Source organism: Herpailurus yagouaroundi, unplaced genomic scaffold, assembly GCF_014898765.1.
Source record: "Herpailurus yagouaroundi ecotype Mexico unplaced genomic scaffold, PumYag 251, whole genome shotgun sequence".
Taxonomy (NCBI): Eukaryota; Metazoa; Chordata; class Mammalia; order Carnivora; family Felidae; genus Herpailurus; species Herpailurus yagouaroundi.
This window is the reverse complement of record NW_024412468.1, coordinates 564652-576934: the sequence shown is the minus strand read 5'-3', so window position 1 is coordinate 576934 and position 12283 is coordinate 564652. Positions and strand designations below refer to the sequence as shown.

At 41.5% G+C, this 12283-nt stretch overlaps 1 protein-coding gene across 6 annotated transcripts in view; it reads right to left on the bottom strand.

The window, feature by feature from the left end:
• The window catches only part of CEP126 (centrosomal protein 126), a 105068-nt gene extending 93445 nt beyond the window's left edge, over positions 1-11623 (bottom strand). For 5 of the 6 annotated variants that reach the window (XM_040460806.1, XM_040460808.1, XM_040460810.1 and 2 more), the window contains exons 1-2: positions 11469-11623; positions 8722-8841 (exon numbers count right to left, since the gene is read on the bottom strand). In XM_040460806.1, the coding sequence (XP_040316740.1) occupies positions 8722-8841; positions 11469-11596 (248 nt within the window). In that variant the 5' untranslated portion in view covers positions 11597-11623. Of the gene's footprint in view, positions 1-8721; positions 8842-10989; positions 11196-11468 lie in introns of those variants that run through there. The other variant, XM_040460809.1, reaches the window with a different exon arrangement.
• Between the last annotated feature and the right edge of the window lie 660 nt (positions 11624-12283).

Here is a 12283-nt window from a genome sequence, read left to right as displayed (position 1 = left end):
AAACACGAACTTGTTAGGGGAAAACAACACCCCAGCTGCTATGGGTCACAATCAGAAGGGATATAAAAGGTATGCAATGTTTGCTGGAGGAGTAAGAGATTCCAACTCCATATCCCAAACCTTAGATCCTGCACAGGAGAGAGGAGCCCCCAAAACAGTAAACAGGGATTATGTTCAGGAAAACTATAAAACCATAGGGAACAGAAAACTCACTCTAACGGGCTTTGGCACAGACTCAAACACTAGTCTGAACTGCACACAGACAATAGGGAAAGGAGACCCATTCGTTTACCTTAAAAAGTCTGTGGGAGGGACTGGAAACAGCAGGGACTTTCCCCTGGGGAAAGAGACAATGGCAGAAGCCACTCAGTTTACCTTCCTAATTCTAGTACCAGGGAGCACCCTTGTGGAATTCTTCCTCTAATCTGCTAGCACCAATGCCTATGCCCCTGAAAGCTGTGCCCACCAACGTGCTGCACAGTCAGGAATGTGCTTTGCAACTGGGGTCGGGAGCCACCCCTACCTGCCAACCCATGACAGCAGTCACAGGGGCTTGCTGCAGCGAGACTGAGTCCCGGCCCCACCCACTAGCACGCACAGCTATGGCCTCACTGTAGTAAGAGGGTGCACACAGCCCACACAGAAGACCATCCTTGAGTGCCATGCTCTGGTGACCAGAGGATACTGCACTTTTGAGCCTTGTAAGACATCTCTTACATAAGGTTACCCCTTCCAGACTGGGAGAGGTGGCTGTCTTACCTAAATATATAGAAACAAACACAGAGCATCAAGAAAAAGGAGGAGAAAAACAAATACGTTCCAAAAGAAAGAACAATACCACAGAAAAAACTAAATGAGGAGCGCCTGAGTGGCTCAGTTGGTTAAGTGTCCGACTTCGGCTCAGGTCATGATCTCGCGGTTTGTGAGTTTGAGCCCCACATCAGGATCTGTGCTGATAGCTCCGGGCCTGGAGCCTGCTTCAGATTCTGTGTCTCCTTCTCTCTCTGTCCCTCCCCCGCTTGTGCTCTTTCTGTCTCTCAAAAATGAATAAATGTAAAAAAAAAAAATTAAAAAAGGAAAAAACTAAATGAAAAGGTGATAAGTAATCTGCCTAATAAAGAGTTTAAAGTAATAGTTATAAAGTTCACCGAACTTCAGAGAAAAATGGATGAACACGGAGAGAACCTCAACAAAGAGACAGAAACATAAAAGGTATGCAATGTTTGCTGGAGGAATAAGAGATTCTGAACTGAACTTGTAACAGAAGTTGTAACTGAACAGAAAGTTGTAACTGAACTGAAAAATTCACTAGAAGGGTTCAACAGCAGCCTGAATGAGGTCGAACAAATCGGTAAGTTGGAAAACAAAGCAATGAAACTCACAGAGACTGAGCAGCAAATGTAAAAATGAATTAAGAACAGTGACGATACCTTAAGGGACCTTTGGGACAATTATCAAGCAGAATAATGTTCGCATTATAGAGATCCCAGAAGAAGACAGAGGAAAGAGCCAGAAAAATTATGTGAGAAATAATGGTTGAAAACTTCTTCAATCAGGGGAAGGAATCAGACATCTAAGTCCAGGAAGCCCAGAGAGTTCCAAATAAGATGAACACAAAGAAATCTACACTGAGACATATTATAATCAAAATGATAAAAGTTAAGGATAAAGAGAGAATCCTAAAAGCAGCAAGAGAAAAACAACTTGTTACACACAAGGGGAAACCCCAAAAACTCACAGCAGAATTTCCAGCAGAAACATTATGGGCCAGAAGGGTGTGGCATGACATATTTAAGATGCTGAAAGAAAACAGAATCTTTCAATCAAGAATTCTCTACACAGTGAAGTTACCACTCAGGATTGAAGGACAGATTTGGAGTTAAAGGAGTTCATCGCCACCAAACCAGCTCTGTAAGAAGCATTAAAGGGTCTTCTTTCAGCTGAAAAGAAATGGCACTAATTAATAAGAAAACACAGAAAAGTAAAAACCTTACTGGAAAAGGTAATATATAACAAAGGTAGTAGATCAATCACTTATAAAGCTAGCATGAAGGTTAAAAGACAAAAGTAGTTAAAATTATTAAAAGTAAAATAATTAAAGGAAACATAGGACAAAAAGATGTAAAATGTGTTATTGAAAATATAAAAGCTGGGGGTGTTGTAAAAAGGTAAAGTTTTGGAATATGCTTAAAATTAAGTTGCTATCAACTTAAAACAGACTGTTATTTACACACGATATTTTATGTGAATCTGACAGCAATCACAAGGAAAAAACTTATAACAAATACACAAAAGAAAATAAGAAAGGAATCTAAACATGACACTACAGAAAGCCAAATCACAAAAGACAAGAGAAGAAAGAAACAAGAAAGAATAAAATTGCCATAAAACAATGAGCAAAATGGCAATAAGTGTATACTTACCAATAATTATTTTAAAAGTAAATGGCTTAAATTCACCAATCAAAAGACAGTGACTGAAGAGATTAAAAAAAAAAAAAAAAAAGAAAAAAGAAAAACAAGACCTATCTACATGCTGCCTACAAGAGACTAACTTCAGAAATAAGCATGCATGGACTGAAAGAAAGGGATGGAAAAAGATATTCCATGCAAATGAAAATGAAAAGAAAGATGGAGGAGCTATACTCATCACACAAAAGAGACTTGAAAACAAAGACTGTAATTTAAGGCAAAGACGGTACTGTATAATGACAAAAGGGTCAATCCAGCAAGAAAACATAAAATTTATAAATACATAGGAAACCAATGTACAAGCACCAAAATATATAAAGCAAATTTTAACAGACCTAAAGAGAGAAAATGAAAGCAATACAATAACAGTAGGAAACTTCAATACCCACTTTCATTAATCAATAGATCATTCAGATAAAAAAATCAATATGGAAACATCAGCCTTAAAAAACACATTAGACTACACAGAGTTAATAAATATACACAGAACATTCAATCCAAAAGTTGCAGCATACACATTCTTCTCAGGTGCCCATTAAACATTCTCTTGACTAGATCATGCATTGGACAACAAGTCTCAATGAATTCAAGAAGACTGAAATCATATCAAGCATCTTTTCCAGCCACAATAGTATAAAACTAGAAATTAATTACATGAAGATAAATGGGAAAACTATAAATATGTGGAGTTTAACAATATGTTACTGAGCAGCTGTGTAAGAGAAGAAATCAAGGAAGAAATTAAAAAAAAATCTAGAGACAAATGAAAACAGAAATATGATGTACCAAAATCTATATATAGCAAAAGCGGTTCTAAGTGGTAAGTTCATAACAATACAGGTCTACCTCAAAAAACAAGAAAAATGTCAATCTATCTTTACACCTACAGGAACTAGAAAAAGAACAAACAAAGCCCCAAACTAGAAGAAGGAAAATAATAAAGATCAGAGGAGAAAGAAATGCAGAGAGACTAAAAGGACAATAGAAAAGATCACTGCAACTAAGAGCTGGTTCTCTGAAAAGATAAAATCAACAAATCCTTAGCTAGACTAACCAAGAACAGAAGAGAGAGGACTCAAACAAATATAATCAGAAATGAAAGAGGAGAAATTACAACTGATATCACAGATATACAAAGGATCATACCAGATTACTAGGAGCAATTATACATCAACAAATTGGAAAATATAGAAGAAATGAAAAAATTCTTAGGAACACACAATCTTCCAAGACTGAATCATGAAGAAACAGATAATCAGAACAGACCAATTATTAGTAAGGAGAATGAATCAGTAATCAAAAATCCCCCAAAAAACAAAAGTCCAGGACCAGATGGCTTTACTGGTATTGTCTACCAAACATTCAAAGAAGATTTAATACCTATACTTCTCACACTCTTCCAAAAAATAGAAGAGGAAGGAAAGCTTCCAAACAAATTCTACAAGGTCAGCATTACCCTGAGAGCAAAACTACACAAGAACATCACAAAAAAAGGAAATTACAGGCCAACATCCTTGATGAACACAGATGTAAAAATCAACAAATATTAGCAAACCAATTCCAACAATACGTTAAAAGGATCATAAACCACGGCCGCCTGGGTGACTCAGTTGGTTAAGAGTCCAACTCTTGATTTCGGCTCAAGTCATGATCTAATGGCTCATGAGATCAAGTCCCACACTGGGCTCTGCGCTGACAGTGCAGAACCTGGTTGGGATTCTCTCTCTGCCCCTCTCGTGTCTCTCTCTCTCTCTCTCTCTCTCTCTCTCTCTCTCTCTCTCTCTCTCAAAATAAATAAATTAACTTTAAAAAAGAAAAAGAAAAAAAAAAAGAGTCATACACCAGAATCAACTGGGATATATTCCAGGGATGCAAGCTTGGTTCAACATCTGCAAATCAATTAAAATGATTCACTATAGGGGTCCCTGGGTGGCGCAGTCGGTTAAGCGTCTGACTTCAGCCAGGTCAGGATCTCGCGGTCCATGAGTTCGAGCCCCGTGTCAGGCTCTGGGCTGATGGCTCAGAGCCTGGAGCCTGTTTCCGATTCTGTGTCTCCCTCTCTCTCTGCCCCTCCCCTGTTCATGCTCTGTCTCTCTCTGTCCCCAAAAAAATAAACGTTGAAAAAAAAAGATTCACTATATTAACAAAATGAAAGATAAAAATTATATGAACATCTCAATAGATGCAGAAAAAGCATGACAAAAGTCAACATCTATTTATGATAAAAACACTCAACGAAGTGGGTAGTAAAGAATGTACCTAAACATAATAAAGGCCATATATGACAATCCCACCGTTAACATCATAATGGTGATCCTCTAAGAACAGGGATGCTCACTCGTCGCACTAGTATTCAATAGAGTACTGGAAGTCCCAGACATGGCAATTAGGCAAGGAAAAAAAAGTCACTCAAATAGGAAAGACAGAAACAAAACTGTCACTATTGGCAGATGACATGATATTATATACAGAAAACCCTAAAGAATCCACCAAAAGACTGCTAGAACGAATCTATAAATTCAGTAAAGTTGCGGATACAAAATCAATATTCAGAAATCCATTTCATTTCTATGCACTAATAATGAGAATCAAGAAAACAATCCCATTTATAATTCCATCAAAAAGAATAAGATGTCTGGCAATAAATGTAACCAAGGAGATGAAAGACCTCTACACTGAAAACTGGAAGACGTTCGTGAAAGAAACTTAAGAAGATGCAAATAAGGGGCCCCTGGGTGGCTCAGTCGGTTGAGGTTGAGCGTCCGACTTCAGCTCAGGTCATGATCTTGTGGTTCGTGACCTCAGGCTCCACATAGGGCTCACTGCTGTCAGCCTGTCAGTGCAGAGCCCACTTTGGATCCTCTGCCCCCTCTCTTTGCCCCTCGCTTGCTTGCTCCCCCCCCAGTAAATAATTAAAAAAAAAAAAAAAAAGAAGATGCAAACAAACAGAAAGATGTTCTGTGCTCATGGATTGGGAGAATTAATATTGTTAGACTGTCCATACCACACAAGGCGATCTAAAGATTCAATGCAATCCCTGTCAAAATACCAATGGCATATTTTATAAAACCAGAATAATTCTACAATTTATATGGAGCCACAAAAGATCTCAAAGAGCCAAAACAATCTTGAGAAAGAACAGAGCTGGAGGTATCACACTTCTTGATCTCAAACTATGCTGCAAACCTAGACTAATCAAAACAGTATGATATTGGTATAAAAATAAACACACAGATCCATGGAACCAAAGTCAGCAAATGACAAATTTCATATGATCTCACTCATATGTTTAGGAAACACAATAGAAGAAGATAGGAGAATGGGAAGGAAAAATAAGATAAAAACAAGAGGGAGGCAAACCATAAGAGACTTAAATACAGAGAACAAACTGAGGGTTGCTGGAGGGGAGGTGGATGGGGGGATGGGCTAAATGGGTGATGGGCATTAAGAAGGGCACTTGTTGGGATGAGCGCTGGGTGTCACATGTAAGTGATGAATCACTGGGTTCTACTCCTGAATCAATACTACACTGTATGTTAACTAACTTGGAGTTTAACAAATAAATTAAAAAAAAAAAAACAAACAAACAAAATTAAAACAAACTTAAAGAAAACCACAACTACCTGAGGCTCCTTTTGGCCTCTTAACATCTGTTTCAATTTCTTACCCTTATGAAGTCACATTAAATCAGATCGTCATTTCTAAAGTTTAATAATAGAATAAACAAAATTTTTTTTCTCCTGATATAATGTTTAATCATTTGTACTCAACCAGTTATGCTTGTTCAGTAAATAGATGCCTTTTTAGTTACAGATAAAAGATAGTTCCAAAATTGAAATTTTTAAAAATGTAGGAAATAGTTAATTTCTGTGTGTGTGTGTGTGTGTGTGTGTGTGTGTGTGTGTGTGTGTGTGTATCTTAAGATTACTTGGTCTACAAGTAGCATAATAGAAAACTATGTGAGGATGTGCTCCAGCAAACTGTTATAAAACAAAACAAAAGGGATGCTATGGGAAATAAGAAACTGTGTCTTCAAATCCCAAGAGCAAAAAAGGTAAAGTCCCAGAATGCCAGTTATGCATTAGGCCTACAGATAGCCAGTACATATGGGGGCAGTATCTACAGAAGGTAGGAGGTCTTGGAGTAAAAGAAAGGGGACTCCGGTCTACAGATACTGAATAGAAGAATGGAAAACTTGAGAATGTGATAAAAACATTTAAGAAAAATACTGGCAGATAGAAAAGCAAAGCAGTAGTAAATAACAAGAAAATTAAATGTGCGTGATTTTAAGCAATGAATGGGAATAAATAAAGAAAAATTGATGCTACAGACACTTTCTTTGAATACTACTGGGGACACAGCACTGACAATGTCAAAGTTTAACTTACCTAAGAGTGGAAGGAGAACAGCTCTGCTTGTAGGAAAAAATGGTTTTTAGACAGAAACTGTGACCATGATGGGAGCGGACAGCATAAACTTACATGAAGTAAAACATAAATAGATAACAGCAAGGCCCAAAAAGCCATTATAATAGACACATTTTGAAATTCAGGAGTGCACAAATAACTTGGCCCCCTTTATAAAAAATGAAATGATTTGGGGCACCTGGGTGGCTCAGTCGTTTAAGTGTCCGACTTTGGCTCAGGTCATGATCTCACAGTTTGTGGGTTCGAACCCCGCATCAGGCTCTGTGCTGACAGCTCAGAGCCTAGAGCCTGTTTCAGATTCTGTGTCTCCCTCTCTCTGCCCCTCCCCTGTTCATGCTCTGTCTCTGTCTCAAAAATAAATAAACATTAAAAAAAAAACAAAATTTTTAAAAATTTTAAAAAATGAAATGATTAGTATTTAAAAGGAAATTTTTACATGTCTTTACACAGCACTGTAAGGTAACAAAAATAAAACATAATTAAATTATATTGGAAAATGTCCTCTTAGAATTTTAAACCAAAATTTCTCTTCTTTCTACATCAGAATTTTTTTTTTTTTGATGAGAAAAGTATTTGATGAGAGAAAACAGGAAGTCACTTTGTGCTATTTTACAAAGCAACTCAATTATTAGAAAACACACAATTGACAAGTATTATTAATCAACAAAATAAACTAAATAAGGAAGAAGCAGTACTGGTCAGACACTGTGATACGTATTTTTCCACGTTTTCAACTATTCCTCTTCTAACATTACCTTTTTGCTCTACATAACAATCCCTTGAGTTACGTGTTATTGATTCTAATCATAAAAACAAGAAACTGAGGGTGAGAGATTAAATACCTTGCTCTAACTCAAGGAATGAGGATTTAAACCTAGATATTTGATCTAGCCCATGACTGTTTCAACATATGACTATTCATCTTCATTGAACACCTGGCACGTGCCTTTTATAGGTCCCCAGAGCCAAAAGGTATGGGGAAACACAGTGAGACACAAATACAAAACAAAACTTCATTAAATAACTTTATACCAGATAATGAAAGAGTTAATCTAAAGAGAAATACCATGCCAGAAAAAAATTACAGGTAAACAATTTTGTATTCCCCAAATGGGATTTGCAACACATGCCCAATGATGCAGTTGATAAACGCTAGGGATTTGCTGCTATTGACGTATTGTGGAAATATAGACAAGGTAGCAAAAACATCATTACCAATCTGTCTAAAAAACCAAAATCTAATAATTCAAAGAAACTTTGAAAACTGTGAAGCAGTGACTGGATGGTTTACACTTTTACTTTATTAGGCTTCCAGTTTACACTAGAAAACTGCATTTTTTTTATGGAAGTCATTTATAATATTCTTTGTATCATATTTCCACAATTATTTATATTTTCCCCCATTTTTCTGATTGGATGAATGAAAACAGCCATATAAAAAATTATATAGAAGTGAGTAACAAAATCAAGTTACATTCCATTAGACTAAGGCTCTAATTGGTCATCTTTTAATTTGTCATGAAATGATACGGAAGACAAAGAGAACAGTACATTTTGCAGTCACATGACACTGTTATAGGAAGTTCTATGACAAGAAAAGACTGCTATGGTCACAGTCAGTGTAATTAGACAACATACCAACATCTTTGTGCTTTAGGCAAAAAAACGGTAAGAAAATTTATGAAGGGACAAAAATCTTGATCAGTGTTTTACAGACAAAGCAATGTCACGACTTAAGTTCATAAAATGCTACAAAGTAGAGAAACTATTAATGTATAATGACTTTGATTTTCTACAATTCTGAAGAAAATACGATTACTTACTTTTTTCTCCGGTTTGATTCCACAAAATATTTACGAGCTCGATTTCGACATATTTTTTGTTGCTGCAGTAATATCTGGCGCTCTTCTTCCAAATTTTTCTCTAGATGGATTTTCATATCTCTAATGGTAGCACAAAGTTAAGGACAATGGCTGTCTTCAGTGGATGAGTGTCAGTGCTATCTGATAGATGTAATCACAGCCTCATATTAACGATGCAATGATTTTTTGCGGAACAATTAATATGTGTGTACATTAGTGTTAGCATATGGCCAGCAAATGTTTTACGTAAAAAAGATTCTGAATTAGTATCAGCACTGAAGACACATCTCACTTTCCCTGGGGAAAAAAAATTGTACTTTTAGGTATTATGAATTCAGATAATGAGACTGCATAGCTTTACATTCATTACGAACCTCCACAAAACCAGCTACATGCAAATCTGGATGGATTTCTCATTCTTTGTTGTTCTCTATAGCTCCCTGTCACATTTGCAATAAATTCTCTATCTCTAGACCCAATATATAAAGCATTTTATAATCCGGTCTGTCTGTTCAGCTTCAATTTTCAACGTTTCCCTGCATGAATCCTATGTCCAGACACATGAAGACACTGACGGTACAGACCGGGCGCTTCATACCATTACCACCGCCCAGCACCTCCTTGGCTAACTCCCCACATCTGCCTGGGGCCACCGCACACAGTTCCTCTCCTATTTTCTAGCCACTGGAGAACTTGACATCTTCCTGAGTACATGCTACAAACATCTGTCTCTACATTTCTAGAATTCCAATGCATGGCATGGGGCTTAGAATATAGTAATGGCTTAATAAAACCTCACTGAACCATTTCCTTGGAGAAAATTCTCCACAGGCATACAGGACAAGATATATATATAGAGATTTAGTGTTGTTTATATATATAAAATATATATATTATATATAAATTATATATATACATATAAATATATATGTTTATATATATATAAAATATATATATATTATAGTTTTTAGTGTTGTAGTGTAGTGTAGACAGTGTAGACATTAATCATGTACTATAGTGGAAGTATTTTCCCCAGTTCATTGCACTGACACAATTTCTCCTTACACTAAAGTTTTAAACTAATGAGTCATCTTTGAAGTAGCTTTTCTTTAAAATTTCTTTCCTTTCCAAAGGTAAACGTCCTATACCTTCAAACACATGAAAAAAAATAGGAGATTCTATTTTCTGTCTGTATTCTTTTACAGCTTTATACTTCTATCTTATTAACTTAAGTTTATTTCAGAAGGCAGTACCAAGTGTGACACAAGGTAGAGATGGCGAATTTAGATTACTCTTTTCAGAGGTCTGAATGCAGAGACTGAGAAGATACTAGAATAAAGTTAAAAGGGTTCTTAGGATCAAGGGGTTTGAGTCTTAGTTAATTTTAAGGATAGTCAAGGCCTGAGTGTGTTTATAAAGCTGTAGGGAAGGAAAGAATGGCATCAGCAGTTGAAGGTAAATTATAAGAGCGGTGGGATAATTTACAATCCAGGGGTGCACCTTCCACCGTGACATCCCATCAGTGAGCCGGAAACAAGGTTGGGGGTAGGGGGTGGTGCTTGGGAGTATGGGAATTTGTGGGGTTTGTGAGGAGGGACCTGAGAGCCTTCGTGGTGCTGCTGTCTTAGGAAGTGGAAGGACAGGCCACTGAGAGCTGGAGGGGTCGACCTGGCACAGGCGTTAAGAGGAACAACAGAGGACCCTGTTCTTGTTCAGGTAAAGCTGGAAACTGGTAGTCTGCGTGGTGGCGGTCGGTGTTGTTCTGTGATTCTCCTCTGCAGCATTTTTCTTACTCGAGTGAAGGAACAGAGAAGTAGGACTGTAGTAGCTACGGGGTGGTTGAGGCCGAAGACCAGGGCTGCAAAGAACCAAGGATGTGGGCGAGAGAGCATTTGCAGGGAATCAAGAGTAGGGTAGGAGACTGGGCAGGGAAGAAAGAGGCAAGGTGGGTGCAGCAATATTTCTACTGCCGTAGGGGCGCCCGGGTGGCTCGGCTGGTTAAGCGTCCCACTTCGGCTCAGGCCATGATCTCACAGCTCGAGAGTTCGAGCCCAGCGTCGCGCTCTGTGCTGGCAGCTCGGAGCCTGGAACCTGGGGCTCTGAGCTGGGCTCAGCTGCCTCTGGGGCTGCCTCTCTGCCCGTCCCCCACTCATACTCCGTGTGTGTGTGTGTGTGTCTGAGAGAGAGAGAGACAGAGACACAGAGAGAGACAGAGAGAGACCGACCGACCCGGACGTTTGACGAACTGGAACAGGACACACGCCGTTCCCCGCTCGCTTGCGGACGGTCCCCACCGCCGCCAACGCGCCCTTCGCGGACACAGGGGCTAATTCTGACTGTGCTGCCGTGCTCTGCAGGACTCAAATGGGCCCACGGATTCGGACAACAAAACTCGCACAATTTTCGACCGAAGGTGGGCTGCACCGAGTCCCGGGGAAGAGAGGCCAGGTCCTGGCTCCGCGCCTCCGTCCGCGGGGCCCGGCACAGCTTCGTCAGCCGGGCTGAGCGGGTCGGAGCCGGGTGGGGGCGTCCCGCGCGCAGCTTCATTCGCGGGGCCGGGGACCCGCCGCCCCGCCGCCGTCACCCCAGCCGCCCATCTCCGTCACGTCCACGCACCGCCGTCACCCTGCTCACCCTTGCCCATCCCCACCGGCGCGCACCCCAGTCACCTCCGCGCACCCGGCCCCCGCCGCCTCCTGGAAGGATACAGGTCGGCGCCAGGCCGGCGGCACTCGCGGCCCGAGAGGGGGCTAAGGGGGGCTCCGTCGCGGGCGTCCGAACACTCGGTGCCGCGCGCCGCAACCGCGCTCCGGGCTCCAGGCCTCCAGGCCAGCATCCTTCACCTCAGCGCCGCCGTCCGGCCCGCCGCCGGCGCCTCCCTCATGGCAGCCCCGGCCCCGTCGTCCTCCTCGGCCCCCCCTCCCCCCCCACTCCGTCTCTCAGGCCTCGCGTCACGGGCGCGGGAGGCTTGGCCGCGGCAGCCCCGGTTCCCGTGCAGCAGCGACGGCAGCTGTGGCGGCGGCGACCTTGCCGGGCACCGGCAGAGGGGGCGGCAGCAGCCCAGCCGCCGCCGCCGCCGCCATCTTGGCAACCAACGGACGCCGCGTCCTTGGCGACCGAAACCACGGCGCGCCGGGCAGCCAATAGGCGCCGGGGGCGGGGCTCCGGCCTCTCCCAGAGCCGAGTCTGCGCAGCAGCCCCTCGCTGCGCGGTGCCTGAGCGCCGGGTTCAGTCTTACCCCCGCCTTCGCGGGGCGTGGTCGCGGGAGCGTTGAGAGCGGGGTGGGGTTTGCGGTGCGGATCTTTCCGGGCGGCGTGGCCGGGGTTGTGTTGGAACCGCCGACTCCGGTGGGGTTCCAGCTGGGAGTCTCTGGGAGTCAGCATCCCTGACAAGGTTTGCTGACGTGGAAATTTCCTTGCCCCGAATCCCCGCGCCGCGCCGGGATGCTCGGCCAGTCCCTCCGCAGTCTCTTTCTTGTCTGCCAGCTCCCCGCTGGAAAGGTCTGCCTTTCAGAGGCTCCGGA